The sequence below is a fragment of the Saimiri boliviensis genome, chromosome 1 (assembly GCF_048565385.1).
Source record: "Saimiri boliviensis isolate mSaiBol1 chromosome 1, mSaiBol1.pri, whole genome shotgun sequence".
In the NCBI taxonomy this organism is placed as follows: domain Eukaryota; kingdom Metazoa; phylum Chordata; class Mammalia; order Primates; family Cebidae; genus Saimiri; species Saimiri boliviensis.
The window spans coordinates 158,934,650-158,955,950 of record NC_133449.1 but is presented as its reverse complement, the minus strand read 5'-3'; the positions used below and the strand labels follow the sequence as shown (position 1 = coordinate 158,955,950).

The 21,301-nt window shown below is 47.7% G+C and overlaps 1 protein-coding gene across 3 annotated transcripts in view; it reads right to left on the bottom strand.

The window, feature by feature from the left end:
* CCDC69 (coiled-coil domain containing 69) overlaps positions 1-21,043 on the bottom strand; it is a 43,431-nt gene extending 22,388 nt beyond the window's left edge. For 2 of the 3 annotated variants that reach the window (XM_074379006.1, XM_074379008.1), the window contains exons 1-2: positions 20,908-20,995; positions 11,519-11,690 (exon numbers count right to left, since the gene is read on the bottom strand). Coding sequence is in view for 1 of the 3 variants with exons in the window: in XM_003934041.4 (XP_003934090.3) it covers positions 20,908-20,955 (48 nt within the window). In the remaining 2 variants the exon portion in view is untranslated. Of the gene's footprint in view, positions 1-11,518; positions 11,691-20,907 lie in introns of all 3 variants that reach the window. The other variant, XM_003934041.4, reaches the window with a different exon arrangement.
* Positions 21,044-21,301: the final 258 nt, after the last annotated feature.

The window sequence follows — 21,301 nt, the reverse complement described above, 5'->3', positions numbered from 1 at the left end:
AGAGATGATTTTTGTTTAGAGAAAACTCAAACCCTTTCTCCTCTGCTCTCACACCACAATAATCATCCACACAGAAGAAGACTTCTGTGTGTGGTGGGGGAGGGATTCTCCCCACCACCAAGCGAGTAATCAGTTCTGCGGGACATCAACCAGGTGTCCTCTAATTCACCTCTGACACTATCTACCGGGAGACAGGGTCAGATCCCACAGGTGGAGGGCTCAGTCCCCAAAACTGCTTCCCTCCTTCCCCACAGTCACAAGTATGAGCCTCCACAACTTCTGACAGATGGGCTTCAAGTTGAGGTTTCCTTGACCTCCGCTTTGGGTTTGATTAATGTGTTGGAGTGGTTCACAGAACTCGGGGAAGCACTTACTTACAATTATTGGTTTATTATAAAGGAGAGTCCAAAGGATACAGATGACAAAATGCATAGAACAAGGTATGGGAGAAAGGGCGGGAGCTTCCATGCTCTCCCTGGGCACCACCATCCAGGAACCTCCACGAGTTCAGCTATGCGGAAGCTCCCCAAACCCAATCCTCTTGGGTTTTTCATGGAGACTTCATTATGTAGGCATGATTGATTAAACTATTGGCCATTGGTGATCAACTTGACATTCTAGCTCCTCTGTCCTCCCCAGAGGTTGCTGGGTGAGGCTGAAAGTCTCAAACCTCTAAGAGGAATAATTAATACAAAAGGGCTTTCTACATTACAAAGCAGTGTCAGTGGCTCCCAGATTTCATAAATGAGTAATTTTTTTGTTTTTTTGAGACAGAGTCTTGCTCTGTTGCCCAGGCTGGGGTGCAGATGCACAATTCTGGCTCACTGCAACCTCTGCCGCCTGGGTTCAAGCGATTCTCAGCCTCCTGAGTGACTGGGACTATAGGCGTGCACTACCACGCCCGGCTAATTTTTGTATTTTTAGTAGAGATGGGGTTTCACCATGTTGGCCAGGCTGGTCTCAAACTCCTGACCTCAGGTGATCCACCTGCCTCGGCCTCCCAAAGTGCTGGGATTACAGGTGTGAGCCACTGTGCCTGGCCAAATGAGTAATATTTTTTAATGGAAGAGTTGATATGGGCTGATAAGCAAGGATACTGAAAAAAACTATTTGTAGATTATCATTATTTTATAAAATAAAGGACATTTTATTCTTCCAAAATATAATAAGGAAAAGCTTGAGAACAGTCTTCCAGGAAAGGAAAACTGACATGCTTCCTCAACACTACACACTCGCTCACACCGTAATTTTCTCGTTTCATGCTGGAGAGGCAAAAAGTTGATTGAAGCCTGGCACTGGTCACTGGACCAGGATTTGGGTTAAAAAATATATATATATATATATATATATATATATATATATATATATATTTAAGTCCTTTTGTATGTTTTTCAAGATGCTTTTACAAAGAAGAGAAAGAAAGAGACAGGGAGAAGGAAGGGAATGGGCAGAAAGGAAGGAAAAAAGGAAGGAAGTAAGATGTTCTAGACTCAATTTTAAGAAACATTTTAAAAAACAAATCAGGCCTGGGTGCAGTGGCTCATGCCTGTAATCCTGGCACTCTGGGAGGCTAAGGTCAGTGGATCATTTGTGGTCAGGAGTTCAAGACCAGCCTGACCAACATGACAAAACCCCCTCTCCACTAAAAATACAGAAACTAGCTGGGTGTGGTGGTGCACACCTGTAATCCCAGCTACTCAGGGGGCTGAGGCAGGAGAATTGCTTGAACCCAGGAGGCGGAGGTTGCAGTAAGCTGAGATCCTGCCACTGTACTCCAGCCTGGGCAACCAAGCAAGCCTGTCTCAAAACAAAAACAAAAACAAAAACAAAAGTCAAACTATGAAGAGGCTGTAAAAATGTTCAATTATGAATTATTGCTATAAAAAACAAACTTTACTTTTTACTATGGTAAAAACATTTTTTAAAGGTAATTACTAGAATAAAATTTATTAAAAATGTCCTAAACTGGCCAGGTGTGGTGGCTCACACCTGTAATCCCAGCACTTTGGGAGGCCGAGGCAGGCAGATCACGAGGTCAGGAGTTTGAGACCAGTCTGGCCAACGTGGTGAAACCCTGTCTCTACTAAAAATACAAAAATTAGCCAGGCACAGTGGTGGGCATCTGTAATCCCAGCTACTCGGGAGGCTGAGGCAGGAGAATCATTTGAACCCAGGAGGCGGAGGCTGTTGTGGGCCAAGATCACACCACTGCACTCCAGCCTGGGCAACAAGAGCAAAACTCTGTCTAAACAAACAAACAAAAAAAGTCCTAGACTGAAAACCACTGAAATAGTTCTAGAAAGCAGACTTCTCACTGGGGAGAGAAGATGTATCAAGGGAAGTCTTCTAGAATAGTCTGCTTCTCCCCCACTTGCTGGGCATAGAAGCTGGCATGTGTAAGACCTGGCAGACTGAGTGAGGCACAGCGCCTCCCCAGGCCCTCCTACCCCAAATCTGCAGAGTGCTGTGCAGACCTGACAACTTAGCTCCCCAACCACCCTGGTGAAGACTCAGTCCTCGCTTTCCACGGAAGAGGAGGAAGCCTGTTCCAGGCACGAGTCAGAGAAGCTGTCAATGCTGGAATCTGGGGAAGTGACAGCAGCCAGACTCCCCACCCTGAGCTGGAGGAAGGAGGGAGAAAAACACAAATGGTTGTCTCTTCCTTGTTGCCATGACTGATTAGATGAACTCAGACAATGTTTTTATGGGAGCCAGAAGGCCTAGATTCTAGTCCCAGCTCTGTTATAAACTTGGACAAATCCCTTCACCCTCTGGGCTTCTGTTTCCTCCTCTGTGAGATGGGGGTGAGGAGGTCTAGTGGTTTAACTAGATGATCCCATCATGTTGAAACTCTAAGCTCTCATATCAGCTCCTCTCAACAGAACTGTGAGGCAAAGGTCACTACAGGTGAGGAAACTGAGGCTCAGGGTGGTTTAAGACACGGTCACACTGTGCCTTAATGTTCAAATCGGCATTAGAACCGGGTGTCAGAATGTTAGAGACTGCAGAGCAGAGTGGGTAAAAACTTTCGAATTCTAGAATCACATGGTCTGGATTCAAATACTAAATCCAACACTGTGTGACTGCATGACCTCTCCATGTCTCGGATTCCTCATGAGGCTCTTTTAGGATGAGATGAAAGGATGCACCTGCGGTGTCTGGCATACACCAAGAGCTGAAATATTGCGCATGACGATTGCCATGTTTCAGAAACATGGCAAGAACAAAGATCCCACATGATCTGCTTTGGCAGATCTCTTAGGCTGCCCCTGGGTCTCAGGTGTTGTCATCTGAAATAAGATCATAAGCTCATGAAACACTGCCTTCTTTCAGATAACCACCACCAGAGACTGGTGGCAAACACTTCTCCACAAACAGCTTTCAGACCACAGGCAGTATGTGGCCTTGTACTTGAGTCCCCAGCTCTTGACAAAACAAGATAACTCCTTCAGAATGGCAATCAAGACTATCACCATCTGTCCCCAGTCAATCCACACTCCAATTTGTTTTCTCTTTTTTCTGTTTTCTTTCTTTCTTTCTTTTTTTTTTTTTTTTTTTGAGATGGAGTCTTGCACTGTTGTCCCAGCTAGGGTACAGTGGTGTGATCAGGACTCACTGCAACTTCTACCTCCCAGGCTCAAGCGGTTCTCCTGCCTCAGTCTCCCAAGTAGCTGGCACCACAGGCATACACTACCACACCTGGCCAATTTTTGTATTTTTGGTAGAAATGGGGTTTCATCATGTTGCCCAGGATGGTCTTGAACTCCTAGGCTCAAGTGATTTGTCTGCCTTGGCCTTCCAAAGTGTTGGGATTACAGGTGTGAGCCACAGCACCCAGCCCCAATTTCTTAATACTTAAATATTTACAAACATCTTCTTCCAGTTACAGCAGTAGTAGGCAGTTGATGTAGAAAGTACAGAAAATACCTGAAAATATGAAAAGAAAATCTCGCTACCTAGAGAGAATCCCATAACCTGGTGGCATATATTGTTCATCTACATACACATATTCAATATTGGGATTATTATATATATTTCCTCATATCTTACTTTTTCAAATATATTATGAACATTTACTACACAGCATTAACTATTCTGCAAATGTGTTAATTTTAATGATCAGCACAACCTCCTGATGGATGAGTTTAGTCATTTGCTATTGAGTGTTTAAATTGTTTCTACTTTTTAAAGTGTAGATTATGCTTTAATAAACATATTTATTTAGGCCAGATGTGGCAGCTCATGCCTGTAATCCCAGCACTTTGGGAGGTCAAGGTAGGTGGATCATTTGAGGTCAGGAGTTCGAGCCTGGCCAACATGGTGAAACCCCATCTCTACTAAAAACACAAAATTTAACTGGGCAATAGTGGCACACACCTGTAATCCCAGCTACTTGGGAAGCTGAGGCAGGAGAATCACTTGAGCTTGGGAGATGGAGGTTGTAGTGAGCCGAGATCGCACCACTGCACTCAGGTCTGGGTGACAGAGAGAGACCCGGTCTCAAAAAATAAAAAAATAAAAAAACTTTGATTTATAAAATTTTTTACACATCTAGTATAACATGTCTAACATCGGAAGGGTCTACCAATTTACTCACCCTCAAATGGTACACAAAAAGACCAGTTTCAGCTAGTTCTGGTAGCTCACACCAGTAATCCCAGGACTTTAGGAGGCTGAGGTGGGAGGATCTTTTGAGGCCAGGAGTTTGGGACCAGCTTGGCTAACATGACAAAACCCCATCTCTACTAAAAATAAAAAAATTTGCAAGGCACGGTGGCACATGCCTATAATCCCAGCTTGGTAGGCTGAGCTATGAGAATTGTTTGAACCTGGGAGGCAAAGTTTGCAGTGAACTGAGATTGGGCCACTGCACTCCAGCCTGGGTGACAGAGCAAGACTCTGTTTCAGAAAAAAACAAAAACAAAAACAAAAAACAGCTTCACTGCAACTTTGCCAATGTGGAATATTATCACTTCAAAAAAATGTTGGCACATTTGCTAGGTCAAAGCCAAACCAAAATAACCTAGTGCTACCTATTACACACCTGCCCCCAGCACAGGCCTCTGTGTGACTGAGACATCCTATGTTGCTCAAGAACATCCCACTGTGACACATGGTCAGGTCTACCTTGGGCCCCCAGGCTCCGTGCACACACCATTTCTCTGCTTTTCTCCTGACCTACCCCAGGGCGGAGTCAGTTCCTGTCTTCTCTATGTTTCAGGGACCCCTTAGAGTACCTGTACCTGGTTAGCTGTTTGTCTCTCCTGCTAGCCAAGGGGGCGCTTGAGGAGAGGAGTTTGAAATCTGCACTGGACTTGCTTCAGTATGTTACCATGCCCCGAACAGTATTTCTTAGGAATGTGGTCTAGAGCCACATGGAAAGCCTGCTTAACATGAATGTCCAGGCTGCATTCTAGACCTATAGTATGCGTGAGGGGCATCTCCATCTCTTTTTTTTGGAGATGGAGTCTGGCTCTGTCGTCCAGGCTGGGGTACAGTGGTGTGAACTCTGCTCAATTGCGACCTTTGCCTCCTGGGTTCAAGTGATTCTCCTGCCTCAGCATTCAGAGTAGCTGGGATTAGACAGGCACATGTCACCGCACCTGGCTCATTTTCATATTTTTAGTAGAGACAAAGTTTCACCATGTTGGCCAGGCAGGTCTTGAACTCCTGACCTCAAGTGGTCCACCCACCTCAGCCTCCTGAAGTACTGGGATTACAGGCATGAGCCACTGCACCCAGCTGGAATCTCCACCTTTAGCAGTCTAGTCAGGTGATTCCAGTGCCTGCAAAAGCCTGAGGCCATGTGACCCTGAGCTGGGTAGGTCTCAACAAACAGCTACTAAGTGGAAAATCCCCAGGTTGGGGTCCTGACCACTTCCTCCTCAGAGGTCATGAAGCAGAGGGTACCTGCAGTGGAGGAGGACAGGAACTGGGAAGGGGACACAAGAATTTTCCCTTCCAAAAGATGGGTGGGGAGCGTAGGGCTGGGGTGGGGTATCCGGATTGCACTCTGGAAGAGGGATGACAGCTTCCTGAGTCAACGGAAACTTGGGAGCAAGAAAGCTGCAGAGGAGGCTGCCAGCAGCACAGGATGCAGGGAGAACCCAGGCCTGGGGGAGAGGCCAGGAAACTCCACTCCAGCTTTAATGTGTGACTTCAGGTAAGTCATATCCCTTCTCATCTGTGAAGGGTCAGGGCTGGACCAGATGCTCTCTTCAGTCCTCCTGAGCTCCAGGGCAGCCCTTCTCCTAAGAAGGCTGGAGATAGAGCCCCTATACCCAGGTGACACTGGCAGCTCTGGTGCCCAGATCCTTGCTGTCAAGTAGACTAGAGCCCTGCGGTAGATTCACTGTGAAGCAAACCTGAGATAGCAGGACACAGCTGTCAAAAACAGACACAGTCAGGGTAGAATGAGAAGACAGTGTCCAGAGCCGTGCCGTGGAGAAGCCATGCGAGCTCAGATTGGGGCTGGTGACATGCCCTAGCGTATGCTCACATTTTAGAAGGTAAACTGACAAACTGGAAGATGTCCCAAAGAAACCCACAGGATGTAGGAGGGAACGCAAAACCAAATTATAAGAGGGACTGTTAACAGAACAAGAGTTGGTCAGCCTTGAGAAGAGGCAAGAAGACCCGACCACTGTCTTCAAATCTCAGCACGACTGTCATGGGTAGAAGCCGCTGGTGTGTCATCTACAGCCTTGGAGGACAGGACTGTGGCCAAGCACAAGGAAGTTCAAGAAGTTTCAGTTCAATATGAAGAAAAATGTCAGAACCATCACAAATAGGTAGGCTGCCTTATTAGAGGGTGGGGCAGGGTGGTGGAAGTCAGCACTCCATCACTAGTAGCATGCAAAAAGAGGTTGGAGAGTCAAACTTCATGTTGTTGATTGGACTGAGTGATCTTTGAGAACCCTGAACTCTAACAGTCTATAATTCTAAAAAGCATCACTGATGTTCAGCAAGTGACGGTCTCCAGTAACCATAAAGAATTTTTCTACTACAGGTACCACATAAAGGCCACCAGCAGTAATGGAACCTCAGGGAGCTCTGTTGAATGCTATTCAGGGAGAGGCATTTTGGAGTGAATGGCTATAGCCACATACTCAAGCCTTTGTGATAGACTCCTAGACTTCCCTCAAATTCTGAACCTCACCAGGCAAGAGTGAATTAGGCAGAAGCAACTTGAATAGAAGCCACCCAGCTATTCCCTACCTTGGGAATCCTAGTAGGATGGAAGGCAAGTGTAGCCCTGAGGGAAGTTCAGCCTGTCCTGCAAACACCTGACCTGGCTACTCTTTTGGAACCATCACTACATTCTGTTATTCAGCCTTCAAGGCTTGTATATTTCTGATTAAGTGCTTTGTGTCCTCATTGTTGCTGCTTAACTTAGAGAATTTAGTAATTAAAGATGACCCCTAAGAGTTCACCCAGCTCCTCCATGTCCCATAAATCACAGGCCTGGCTTCCTTTGGGCATGCGGTTCTGTCACACCTATCCTGGCTGAGGAAGGCTTACGGGGACTGAGAACAGGGTTGGAAGGCCTCAGGAGGCAGCTGATTCCAATCCCCAACTCCTTTTTCCAGATAGAAAAGCTGAGGCCCCTGACACTTTGCTGAAGTTGCTTATCAGCTTAAGGAGATTTTGGGCTGAGATGATGGGGTCTTCTAAATATACAATCATGTCATCTTCAAATAGAGACAAATTGACTTCCTCCTTTCCTAATTGAATACCTTTTATTGCTTTTTCTTGCCTGATTGCTCTGGCTAGAGCTTCCAATACTATATTAAATAGGAGTGGTGAGAGAGGGCATCCTTGTCTAGTGCCAGATTTCGGAGGGAATGCTTCCAGTTTTTGCCCATTCAGTATGATACTGGATGTGGGTTTGTCGTAAATAGCTTTTATTATTTTGAGACATGTTCCAAATGTGTATTGAGAGTTTTTAGTATAGAAGGCTGTTGAATTTTATTGAAGGCCTTCTCTGCATCTATTGAGATAATTGTGGTTTTTGTCTTTGGTTCTGTTTATGCAGTGGATTACATTTATAGACTTGTATATGTTGAACCAGCCTTGCCTCCCTGGAATGAAGCCTATTTGATCGTGATGGAGAAGTTTTTCTGATGTGCTGTTGCAATCAGTTTGCCAATATGAAGATTTTTGCATCTATATTCATCATGGATATTGGCCTGAAGTTTTCTTTTTTTGTTGAGTCTCTCCTGGGTTTTGGTATCAGGATGATGTTGGTCTCATAAAATGATTTGGGAAGGATTTCCTCTTTTTTCATTGTTTGGAATAGTTTCAGAAGGAGTGGTACCAGCTCTTCTTTGTATGTCTGATAGAATTCGGCTGTGAACCCATCTGAACCTGGGCTTTTTTTGGTTGGTAGGCTATTCATTGCTGCCTCAACTTCAGCCCTCATTATTGGTCTATTCAAGTTTTCAACTTCTTCCTGGTTTGGATAGAAAAACAATGTGCAGAAATGACAAGCCTTCCTATATACCAATAACAGACTAAAAGAGAGCAAAATCAAGAGCAAACTCCCATTCACAGTTGCTACAAAGAGAATAAAATACCTAGGAATACAACAACAAAGGCTGTAAAGGACCTCTTCAAGGAGAACTATGAACCACTGCTCAAGGAAATAAGAGAGGACACAAACAGATGGAAAAACATTCCATGCTCATGGTTAGGAAGAATCAATATTGAGAAAATGGCCATACTGCTCAAAGTAATTTACAGACTCAACACTATCCCCATCAAGCTACCTATGACCCTCTTCACAGAACTGGAAAAAAACACCTTAAACTTCTTATGGAACCAAAAGAGAGCCCACATAGCCAAGACAATACTAAGCAAAAAGAACGAAGCTGGAGGCATCACACTACCGGACTTCAAACTATACTACAAGGCTACAGTAATCAAAACAGCATGGTACTGGTATCAAAACAGAGATAAAGACCAATGGAACAGAACAGAGGCCTGAGAGGCAATGCCACACATGTACAACCATCTGATCTTTGACAAATCTCACAAAAACAAGCAATGGAGAAAGGATTCCCTGTTTAATAAATGGTGTTGGGAAAACTGGCTAGCCACGTGCAGAAAGTAGAAACTGGACCCCTTTCTGACACCTTACACTAAAATTAACTCTAGATGGATTAAAGACTTAAACATAAGACCTAACACCATAAAAACCCTAGAAGAAAATCTAGGCAAAACCATTCAGGACATAGGCGTAGGCAAGGACTTCATGACTAAAACACCAAAAGCATTGGCAACAAAAGCTAAAATAGATAAATGGGATCTAATTGAACTCCAGAGCTTCTGCACAGCAAAAGAAACAATCATTAGAGTAAACCAACAACCAGCAGAATGGGAAAACATTTTTGCAATCTACCCCTCTGACAAAGGACTTATATCCAGAATTTACAAAGAACTAAAATGGATTTACAAGAAAAAAGCAAACCCATTCAAAAGTGGGTGAAGGACATGAACAGATACTTTTCAAAAGAAGACATCTATGAGGCCAAAAAACATATGAAAAAATGCTCATCATCACTGGTCATTAGAGAAATGCAAATCAAAACCACATTGAGATACCATCTCACACCAGTTAGAATGGAAATCATTAAAAAGTCTGGAGACAACAGATGCTGGAGAGGATGTGGAGAAATAGGAACACTTTGACACTGTTGGTGGGAGTGTAAATTAGTTCAACCATTGTGGAAGACAGTACAGTGATTCCTCAAGGACCTAGAAATAGAAATTCCATTTGACCCAGCAATCCCATTACTGGGTATGTATCCAAAGGATTATGAATCATTCTATTATAAAGACACATGCACACGTATGTTCATTGTGGCACTGTTTTCAATAGCAAAGATCTGGAACCAACCCAAATGCCCATCGATGGTAGGCTGGACAGGGAAAATGTGGCACATATACACCATGTAATACTAGGCAGCCATAAAAAATGATGAGTTCCTGTCCTTTGTAGGGACATGAATGAACCTGGAAACCATCATTGTCAGCAAACTGACAAGAACAGAAAATCAAACACCGTGTGTTCTCACTCATAGGTGGGTGTTGAACAATGAGAACACATGGACTTGGGGAAGGGAGCATCACACACTGGGGTCTGCTGGAGGGGGGGAACTAGCGGAGGGACATTGGGGGCTAGGGAGGTTGGGGAGGAATAACATGGGGAGAAATGCCAGATATAGTTGACGGGGGGATGGAGGCAGCAAACCACATTCATTGCCATGTATGTATCTATGCAACAATCCTGCATGATCTGCACATGTACCCTGGAACCTAAAATACAATAAAATATTTTTTAAAAAAAGAAAGAAAGAAAAGCTGAGGCCCAGAGTTGGGTGGGCAGATAACTTGTCAGAGGCTGCAAAGCAGGGAAGCACAACCCTGAGGAGAATCCAGACTCATAGCTGAGGCTGTAGTTGTTTCCATCCCCCGATGCCAGGGCCAGCTTTATCCGAGTAGCTGAGCCTGCAGGGCAAAGGTGATTCTGAGTCTCAAAGGGCTCTGGCCACACCCTCCTCAATATCAGAGCTGCCTTTCCGGTGTCTGGCCCAGCACCACTAGTTTTGGGATCTAAGCAACCACAGAGAGAGCCCATTGGCTGTGAGAAGAGGCAGGAAGGAGGTGGGGGTGGAGGTGGAGGCCCAAGGGGCCCCAGTCCAGGGCTTTCAGGGAGGAAGGGCGGGGTCTAAACCTTTAGGGCTGTTGAGAAACGTCAGTGTTCACACCCGAATTACAGAAGCTCAGAGGGAAGAACACCATAAATACAGGCCTCAGCCTCCCCATCTCTAAGATGGGCAGAGATAATTCTGCCAAAGTAATGCCTGAATTTGGTTTCACTGAAAATCAAACTCTGCCAGGGATATTAAAGATTTAATTCATCCTCTTCATATTGTATAGTGTGTGGTCAACATTTTCCCACTGGCTGGAGGACAGTCCTCTGTGACTACACAACCAACTGACAGTTAGAGGTACCAGGCTGCCCCAGTCAGCTGCACCAGGGACACAGCCTATACTCTGAACACCTGCAGGACACCCCGAGCACACAAGGCAGGGGCGGATGTGGTCTCCACTGCTCCTCTCTGACCAACTGATGGATGACGTGTCTCAGAGGACGAAAGGACCACTTCCTTCTTAAACACCCCTGCACCTGCTGAGCCACACCGCAGCAGACAAGCATCAGAAAGGTCTCGAGTGCAAGGCCTCACTGCAGACGGTGATGCTGAGGCCTGGAGAAAGCCTTTCGCCTTGTTCGTTTTCTTTCTTCCTATAGCTCCCCTGTTCTTGTCTCATATCAGCCTCCCAAGGTGTCTGCTAGTTCTGATTGCCTCAGAGGGCCTGGAGCTGGCAAAAGCACTAGACATTATTTCTAGCATTTGGGTCAGCCTGGCAGGTAGGACCCTGAAGAAGCTGGACAGAAAATGGTGTCAGTGGCTGGGAGGGGAGGGGGAAAGAGACAGGCTGAGCACCCAGATACCCGTCTCCTAGTCCAACGGCGAACTGGGAGTCCAGAGTCAAGGTCCTAGCTTGCCATCTGCTTGCTGTGTGACCTCGGGTGGGCACCCTTCCTTTTCTGTGCTTCTATTTCCTCTTCTGCATGGCATGGAATTGTGCAATGGGATACGTAAGAGCCCTCTGGTTTTGACATGCTGTGGATGGGGAAGAAGGGGCAGAGTGAGGTCATCTTGCTATCTCATCTTCTATCGATCCTGTCCTGCTTGTTTGCTCTGGGCAGGGCAGGGCCAGTTTGACACACTTGGCTGTCAGCTCTGGTCATGGGCCCTTGCTCAGGAGGTGTGGGTGAGAACCCGGAGCCCTTCACACCATTGCCTGTTCTTCGGCAGTCAATGTGAAGGTAGTTGAAAAACAGAGCAGAAGTGCCTGAAAGCAGAGAATGACAGAGCTCAGCCACCTCCCAAGCTGGATGCAGCATGCTCCCAATCCGACAGTGGCACTGCCAGCACAAAGAAGTACTTATTAGTGAGGGTGAGGAGGAGGCACGGGATTATCAGGGCAGGACCATTGGCAGTAGGGAAACCTGTAAACTGGGGACTGGCTGGATACACTCAGGGACATAATACCATGTCACATCATTCGTATGTTTAAGAGACTGAAGTAGACCTTTATGTACAAAGATGGAAAGCCATTTGGTAGAATACCAATATCCAAACTAAACTGTTTTTTTAGATAGAGTCTCACTCTGTTGTCCAGGCTGGAGAACTGTGGCATGTTCCTGGCTCACTGCAGCCTCTGCTTCCCACGTTCAAGTGATCCTCTTGCCTCAGCCTCCCCAGTAGCTGGGATTACAGGCATGTACCACCACGTTCAGCTAAGTTTTGTATTTTTAGTAGAGACAGTGTTTCACCATGTTGACCAGGCTGGTTTTGAACTTCTGACGTCAGGTGATCTGCCCACTCAGCCTCCCAAAGTGCTGGCATGAGCCACCGTGCTGGGCCGACTATTTTTATTGATTAAAAAAAAAATGCACAGGAAAAAGTACCTAGAAAAGCACAAACTGATAACAGCTGTCATCTCCAGAGAATGGACTAAAATTACTGTAGCTTCTGTTTTACCTAAATTATTAGAACTTTTAAAGCAATAATGCATTCAAAAATTACTTGTATACAAAGAAATTAATAACAACAAGAAAAAAAATACCTCTCTTAGAACCTGAAAGCCTCCAATGGAGTCATGGTACAGATGGAGAAATCAAGGCAGGGGAGGAGAACAGTTTTAGTAAAAGAGGCAGAAGTGGGTCCCATTCTTAGAATGATGACTAGCAGAGGTTGGGAAGGATGTGTGCGGTGGGTGGAGGGGATGAAGAGAGGCTAGTCAAAGGATACGAACATACAGCCAGATAGAAAGACGACATGCTAATGTTCCATAGCGACCATGTCCTGTATATTTCAAAATAGCTAGAGAGGACTTGAAACGTTCCCAACACATAGAGCTGATAAATACTCAAGGTGATGGAAACTCCAGATACCCTGACTTGATCATTACACAGTCTATGCATATAAAGTATCATATGTACCTAATAAATAGGCAAAATATTATATATCAATGAAAAATATAAAGAAGTAGGCCCCATTCTTGACTCCCAGTTCAGTGCTCTTTCCTCTACAGATGCAGCTGCTGGTATCCAAAAGCAATAGGCCCTGCCCAAGCACCCCCCTGTTTACAGTGCTGCCTCCTCTGCTGCCATCCAAAGGGGAGGTACTGGGTTCTTGCTGTCCTTATTGATTGCTGGCAAGATGGGAACAGGGGGTGGGAGGGTGAGTAAGGGGGGCAGCGGGTACTGGGTTCTTGCTGTCCTTTTTGATTGCTGGCAAGATGGGAACAGGGGGTGGGAGGGTGAGTAAGGGGGGCAGCCTCCTGCGTAACCTGCTGGCCCCCCAACTGCCTACCCCCCACCCCCTTTCCTTGTGATATGAAAGTTTCCTAAAGCTGTCTGGGAGTGGTGGCTCACGCCTGTAATCCCAGCACTTTGGGAGGCTGAGGCAGGCGGAACACTTGAGGTCAGGAGTTCAAGACCAGCCTGACCAACGTGGAGAAACCCCGTCTCTACTAAAAATACAAAATTAGCCGGGCAGGGTGGCACATGCCTGTAATCTCAGCTATTCGGGAGACTGAGGCAGGAGAATCGCTTGAACCTAAGAGGTAGAGGTTGTGGTGAGCCAAGATAGTCCAGCCTGGGCAACAAGAGCGAAACTCCATCTCAAAAAAAAAAAAAAGAAAAAGAAAAAAAGAAAGAAGAAAAGGTTTCCTAAAGCTGCTGTAACAAATTACCACACACATGGTAGCTGAAAACAACAGAAATTTATTCTCTCACAGTTCTGGACGTTGGAAGTCCAAATCTGAGGTGTCAGCTGAGCTGGCTCTTCTGGAGGCTCTAAGGAAGGATCTGTTCCCTCCCTCTCTCCCAGCTCCTGGTGGGTGCCGGCAATCCTTGGTCCTCTAGCTTAGAAGATGCAAAATTCCACTCCCCACTCTTCTCCCTGTGTGTCTATGTCCAAATGTCCCTCTTCTTGTTAGGACATAATCACTGGATTAGGGCCTATCTAGTGTGACCTCATTTTGACTTGATTGTCCCTGCAAAGACCCTATTACAAATAACGTCACATTTATAGGTTCTAGATGAACATAAATGTAGGAGGGAATGCTACTGAACCCCGTAAAGGTAACAGCTTTTCTGATGTCCAGGCCATCTGCTTAAGAAAGAGACAGGGGCAGGGTTGCATGGGGCAGTGGAAAATGGCCAGGAAGGCCACAAAGGTCATTGCACACTCAGTGAAAAAGAACTCCATTGCAGAGAGAGGAGGAAAACTGGAAGTAGGTCAGACTGCGTATCACTTGTCTTGAGGGGGAAGCATGGACGTGGATGGCTGTTTTAGGTATCGTTCAGTGTTTGGCCTAGATGTTCTGGAAGGTTCAGATTTGAAAATAAGGTGACACGAGATAAACTATTTTTAGGGATTAAGATTCACCTGGCAAGACAAATAGGATGGCTTGTCTTCAGGTAATGGATGGATTTAGATCTGCTCAAGATGGATGGATCTTCTCTCGCTCCTTCTCTCTGCCAAAATGAGGCGGCAGGAGGTCCCTCCCCACTGCCAGTCCTGCTGCAGTGGGGCTCCCAGCCTGGCTCTCTCCCCTGGTCACTGGGGACAGCTCACAGTGCTGAGGGTGGAGGATGCAGAGGACAGGGTGCCAGCCTTGCAGAGAGAAACCCAAGCACACCCTGAGGCATCAGAACCAGAACTGGGGGCATCTGAGAGACTTCTCCTTTCATTAGGAGGGTCCCTTACGCTCTTCAAGTTTAGTTTTTTAATATGAATTTCATACTGAGACCACTTAGAGCTCTTTTTCCAGGCAGGTCTCAGGCTCTTGTTCACTGGCTGATCTACACACAATACATGTCAGGGGGCAACCCCTCCAACCCAGAGTTTCACCATCTTGATATATATACCAGTTTGCTTCTGTGCAATTAACTTAAAATTTGATCTTTTCTGCCCTTTTATGACAAAAAAGCAGCACAGTGCTGACATGAAGCATAAGTCCCAAACCTAACACCCAACTGAAGCAAAAATGGGAGTCCTTAGGTATCTGGGAATTCATCATGTTCTCAGGGGACCTATATTAGCCATCCATGAATTCAATAAAGGAAAAGAATTAAAAATATGTACCTGTGCAGAAAAGATCTCACCAAAGGTTGTATCTCAAAGGCAGAGATGTTTAGGCATTATTCTAATGTGCTTTAGGTTGTCCAACACAATAATCTGGTATTTAATCTCACAGGTCTTCCAGAGTGCCTCGTGATGAAAGCCTGTACTGGCTTTAGCTAGGAAGATCGGCGGGGCATTCGCTTCTGGATTGGGCAGAATCACCGGCTCGGAGACCATGTACACGCCAACATCCCTGTGATGGTTGGGGCTGGGGACTGAGGGCTGCACAGGCAGCTCTCCTTCATGCTCCCGGACTGTACTGCCCTTGCTAACTGACCTAGAAGATCAGATTTGCCCACTCCTCATGACCAGGTCTTAAGGGCTGCTCCCGTATTCCTTCTGCCTAGGATGCCTCCTGCGTAACCTGCTGGCCCCCCAACTGCCTACCCCCCACCCACCTTCAAAACCCAACTTAGAAAGATGCCATCTCTCTAAGGGACCTTCCTTGACCCCCTCTAAGTCCAAAGTCACGCTGGCCTCAGGTAGGAGGAAAACACAAGTATGTTCATTGATTACCAGGGTAGGAGTGTAGACTGTAAGGAACCACGTGTCCAAACTGATTAAGCCATGGAACAGCCATGGGACATTCGGTAGCCACTAAAACGTCCATGTTTCCATGGACTACTTAACATGGGAAAATGTCCCCGGAAGAATACTAAGTAACTGGAATATAGCCATATAAAACATATTCTTAGCTTGATACAGATAGTCATACTCACATCTATAATACACATAGTAAAAAACCGTATAACAAATGCCACTGAAATGTACACAATGGCTATCTCTTAACTGTGAGACTAAAAGATTTTAAAATTTCTTATTCCTTCCCAAATTTTGAAATTTCAACTAAAAACATAATCAGACTCATTCCTTTTTTTGAATGGAATTGTAAATATTTGCTGGTCATAGGCTTGTACCCCTCTAATATTCTTGTCAAGATGCCACCTGACCCCTGCCTGTACCCCTCCAATGATGGGGAACTCACTACCCTTTGAGGCCTTTTTTTGGCCGCTTCTTCCTCATGAGAAGTAGAAATCTGGCTCACTTCAGCCTCCCCCCACTGGCCACAGTGTTGCCTTCTGGAACAACAGAGAACAAATCTGCCTTCAATGCCCCTTGACAAGATTTCGGAGATTTGAAGGCAGAGGCCAGACGCTAGGCTGCATCCTCCCCGCCCTGCACGGGTCAGCCTTCCAAGGACAGTAACGTTCCTTACCTCCCACATCCCAGTGTACTTTCCTTGGGCACAATCTAGGCAGTGATGTCCTTAAAGCATAACATTAAGTCTCTTTCAAAGGCCTCTTTCTATTTTTTTTTTTTTTTTTTTTTTTTTGAGATGGAGTTTCGCTCTTGTTACCCAGACTGGAGTGCAATGGCGCGATCTCGGCTCACTGCAACCTCCGCCTCCTGAGTTCAGGCAATTCTCCTGCCTCAGCCTCCCAAGTAGCCGGGATTACAGGCACGCACCACCATGCCCAGCTAATTTTTTGTATTTTTAGTAGAGACGGGGTTTCACCATGTTGACCAGGATAGTCTCGATCTCTTGACCTCATGATCCACCCGCCTCGGCTTCCCAAAGTGCTGGGATTACAGGCTTGAGCCACCGCGCCCGGCCTCAAAGGCCTCTTTCAAAGGCATCCTTCCCGCTAGTCAGGGTATCAGGGGCTCTGTCACATACAGTCTTTCACCTAATCTTTTTTTTTTTTTTTTTTTTTTTGAGATGGAGTTTTGCTCTTGTTGCGCGGGCTAGAGTGCAATGGCGCGATCTCAGCTCACTGCAACCTCCGCCTACCATGTACAAGCAATTCTCCTGCCTCAGCCTCCTGAGTAGCTGGTATTACAGGCATGTGCCACCACGCCCGGCTAATTTTGTCTTTTTAGTAGAGACAGGGTTTCTCCATGTTGGTCAGACTGGTCTTGAATTCCTGAACTCAGGTGATCCATCCACCTCAGCTTCCCAAAGTGCTGGGATTACAGGTGGCCTCATCTAATCTTTAGAACAACCCTATGGCACAGGAGCTAATAGTGCGCCTGTCTTATAGATGAGGAAACTGAGGCATGTAGAAGCCAAGCCTCTTTTAAGGTCACTTAACAGATCTTTCATGTAATCAGGACTGAAGCAGCACCCAGCCCAGAGCCCAGTGTGGACGACACACAAATGTTTGCCAAGTTAATAAACAAATAGGTGAACTGAGTTTTAAAGTTCGTGCCCTTGGTGTCTACTGGTTGATTTCAGAATTACCCATGCCTGCACCGGCCTCTTCCATATCATTCATTTCTATCACCTGGCTTGCTACATGGATGTGCTCATGAAGGGCTGCTGAATGACTGATCCACCAAGTACCTGTCACCTGAGGCCCGCGTACTTGGCACTATGCTGAGCCCCTTCTCAGAGGCCCTGCTTGGAACTATGGACCCATAGCCATAGCCTTGGGGACTGGAGAGTTGAGACATCATGCCTGGCACTCTTCAGTGCCACACAAAGGGGGTTGGCCGTGAGGTGCCTTCTGCCCCCCTACCTTATTGCCCAAGGGAGGCTGGTAACCTGCCAGGGATAGGAAGGCCCCTCCTTACCCCCATGTCTGGCAAGCCCCCAGAAGGGGGGGCTTACTTGACCCCTACCCACTCTGCCTGGCCTTCTCCTGAGTCTTCCTGGGGGATGTGACTGCATTAGCCATGGTTTTTATTTTTACAGAGAATAAAGGTTTAGGAGGGACCACATGATCCAGACATTTCCTCAGCACCTACCCTCAGACTGCCAGGAACCCTATTCATTCATACCCAGCATTTCAACTTGTTCCAATAAGGCAGTGACCTAGGCCCAGGCCAGGCCTCTCAGGGTGGTCTAGAGCAGCTAGTCAGCCAAGCCCGACAGGCACCATAGACCACAGAACTCAGCAGATTCTCAGATCCTTGAACCTGGAGGGACCTTGAGAAGGCCTCATGATTAAGCTCCTGTCCCTAGCCAGGATAGTCCTTGCTAAAAGCACCCACCTCATTCCTTGCTGCCTGCCACCTCCATTCTCCACAAAGAACCCCCTCACACTGTGCCTTTGCCAAGTCTTGGCCATGAGTGGGCAACTCTTGCCATACCTTCCAAACCACCCTCCATCCAGAAACCCTTCCTGCATCTCTCAAGGCTGGACGTGATGCTTCTGCTGCTCCCTGGGCCAACCCCTAGCACGGCTCTTATTTGTCCCTCATTCACTCAAATATCTACTTAGCACCTGCTCCATGGTCTGCATAAAGCAATGAGCACCAGATGGGGAGTGCAGAAAGCCAGGCTCAACTGCACAGCTTTGCTACCAACTGGCGTTGTGACTTTGGACCCCTCACTCGTCCCTGAGCCTCAGTTTCCTCACCAGTAAAGTGGGAAAGATTCCATAGCTCAGCCTTGCTTCCAGGGCTTCTGTGAGGCTGGGCAGGATGTGAAAGCATTCTGCAAACATGAAGGGTGAGTCATGATTATCAGAACCTAACCCTTCTGTGGCCTGAGCTCATTTTTGTTCATCCCATCCCTGGAGTCCCCCTCTCTCCCAGGGGGCCAATAGCCTGTTGAAGATGAACTTGGGAGCTCATGCCTTCCAAGGGGTTTGCACCTGGGTGAGAAATTGGGCAGGAGCCTAGCCTAGAGGGATGGGAGCATTAAACAAAACCAGTCCATAAATCTTGCCATATAGGGGCAGGGGCCTGGCATGGCTGGGGCCAAGAAGGCATGCCAGGCTGTTCTGAGGCAACAAGAGTAAAACCTTTAATGCTAAAGGGTCTTGTTTGTAGTCATCAAGAAGCCACTGAAAGCACAGTGGGAGGGGGCGGAAACAGCACCGGGCTAGGGCACTAGACACCTGGGCTCTGCTCCATGTTGCTCTGTGATCTCAGTCATGCCCCTTCCCTCTTCTGGGCCTTAACCTCCTATCTGTATAGTGGGTGCATCAGCCTAGGTGGTACCCAAGGCTTTTTCCAACTCAGACATGCTGTGCCAGCTTTACTTGCCCTTCAGAGCTTTGGCTGTGCCAGGGACAGGCAGGGACAGCTGGTAAGTCTCTTGGAAGGAGCAGGAGCCAAAGGAGCTGTGCTTACTGTGACCTCCTCTTCCAGTTTGTGGAAGGGTCAGGCTCCTCCCCATTTCCTCCACCTCTGGGTAGCTGGAATTCACCCTTGGTCCACTTTGCAAGCTACAAGGTTGACACAGGTGCAGAGAATACAGACTCTGAGACTCTTAGGGATCATCTTGCTCACCACTCCCCGTATAGGGAGAAATTGAGACCCAGGGAGCCACAAAGGCTTGCTTGGGGTCACCTAGTATGTTTGTGGCACTACCAGGACTTACACCCAGGACTGCTGTCCGCCTACCACTTGCTCAGTTACAAGTCTCAGCCCAGGCTCAGGTCTCTCCACCTTGTCATCCCTGTCAGCCAGCCCCTTTCTTCTGCTGATAGCGCCAAGCCTCAGTTTCCCTGTTGGAATGAGGAAAGACATGAGGGTTTCTAGGTCAGGGGTTGGTGAGGATTTTCAATCCGGTAATAAAAGGAGAGCAAGGAAAGCTGGGAGGTAATGTACTTCAGACAGAGCAAGGAGTAGAACCCTCCAGGCTAGGACAGTACTTTAGGCAGAAAAACCTGTACCCAGGGCACAAGCAAAGCAAGAGCAGAGGGAGGACTGAAGTTCATTGCAAAACTATTAAATATTGTCATAGTTTGGAGCCCGTCAGGGTCTCAAGGGAGAATGACCATAAAGTTAATGGGATCATCTAGTCCCACCTGACTAGGGGCAGGCAGTGGTAGGAAAAGGGGCCAGAACTTGAGGATCCTCCTTCCCCTCTGCCTCACAGTGTCCCCTGAGGAGGCTGTCCTTCTAGCTCCAGGCTCTGACCTTCTGGGCTCGTCAGCCCCCGAGGGGCAGCTGGTCTCACCGCAAGAAACCTGAGTAGAGTCCCCTGGGCCCTAACCCAGCTCCAAGGCCCCTTGGGGGAAGGACAGGAAGGGAGGAGAGGGCCGCAGAAGGCAGTAGATCTCCTCCCTCTTTCGCCCCTCCCAGCTACCCCAAGGGCAGCCCACACTCGGTAGCTCCGGGGCCTGCAAAAGCCTTAAGACCAACGCCTCAAACTTTAAAGCTTCATCACCTGGGCATATGATTAAAACGCAGCTTCGGTCTTGGCAGGACTGGGCTAGAGCCTGAGATTCTGCATTTCTAACAGGTTCCCAGTGATGCTGATACTACCAGTCGGTAGAACACTCTGCGAGCAGCCATGAGATTATCAGCCTCTGACCCGGGGGGAGGAAGCCAAAGGCCCAGAGAGGTCAAGTCACTTGTCCATGACCACACAGCGAACAGCCCCAGACCGAAGGCAGAGGGCACCTGCCACAGACGCTCGACATCTCCCCACCGAGGCAGCGGAAATTAGCTGCCGTTCACTGGCCCGGGTGCCGTGTTTGTAAACTCGGCTGCTTGGTGCGGCTCGGGCCGGGGTAAAGAGCGCCTCCCAGCAGAGCCTCCCCCGTCTCGGAGCTGGCCTCTCTAGGTCCTCCGTCCGGTACCCCAGGCCGACCAGAGGGAGCCGGGGGCGCCGAGTGCCCTGCGGCGGGGCGATTCCGCACTCCCCTCTCCTGTGAAAGCAAACTTCTCCGCCGGCGCCCTTTACCTTTTTGGGGGGTTTGCAGTTGCTCAGCCTGCTGTGTCTGCAGCCCATCCTCCTCCGGGGGCTCCCTGACGCCGCTCCCCAACTCCGGGGCCCCCAGAGGAGCCTGCAGTCCGGGCCCCGCCCTCTGCTCCGCTCCCGCCGGCTGGGGCTGCCGGCGAGACCCTGAAACTGAACCTGGAAGCGCAGACTTGAGCCTGAGCTGGGGCGGCCGAGCGCCGTAAATACCCGAAGAGCGGGGCCTCCGCGTAGCCCGCAGGGCCAGTGGCGCCGCCGCCAGAGGCAGGTGACCAGAATCCTTCCAAATAATAGGAAGCTCCGGTCAGGGCTGGGGGGGGGGGGGCGCAGGGGGGAACCTTAAGGAGCAACAGATGCTTTTTCGACCCCTCAGCTAAGA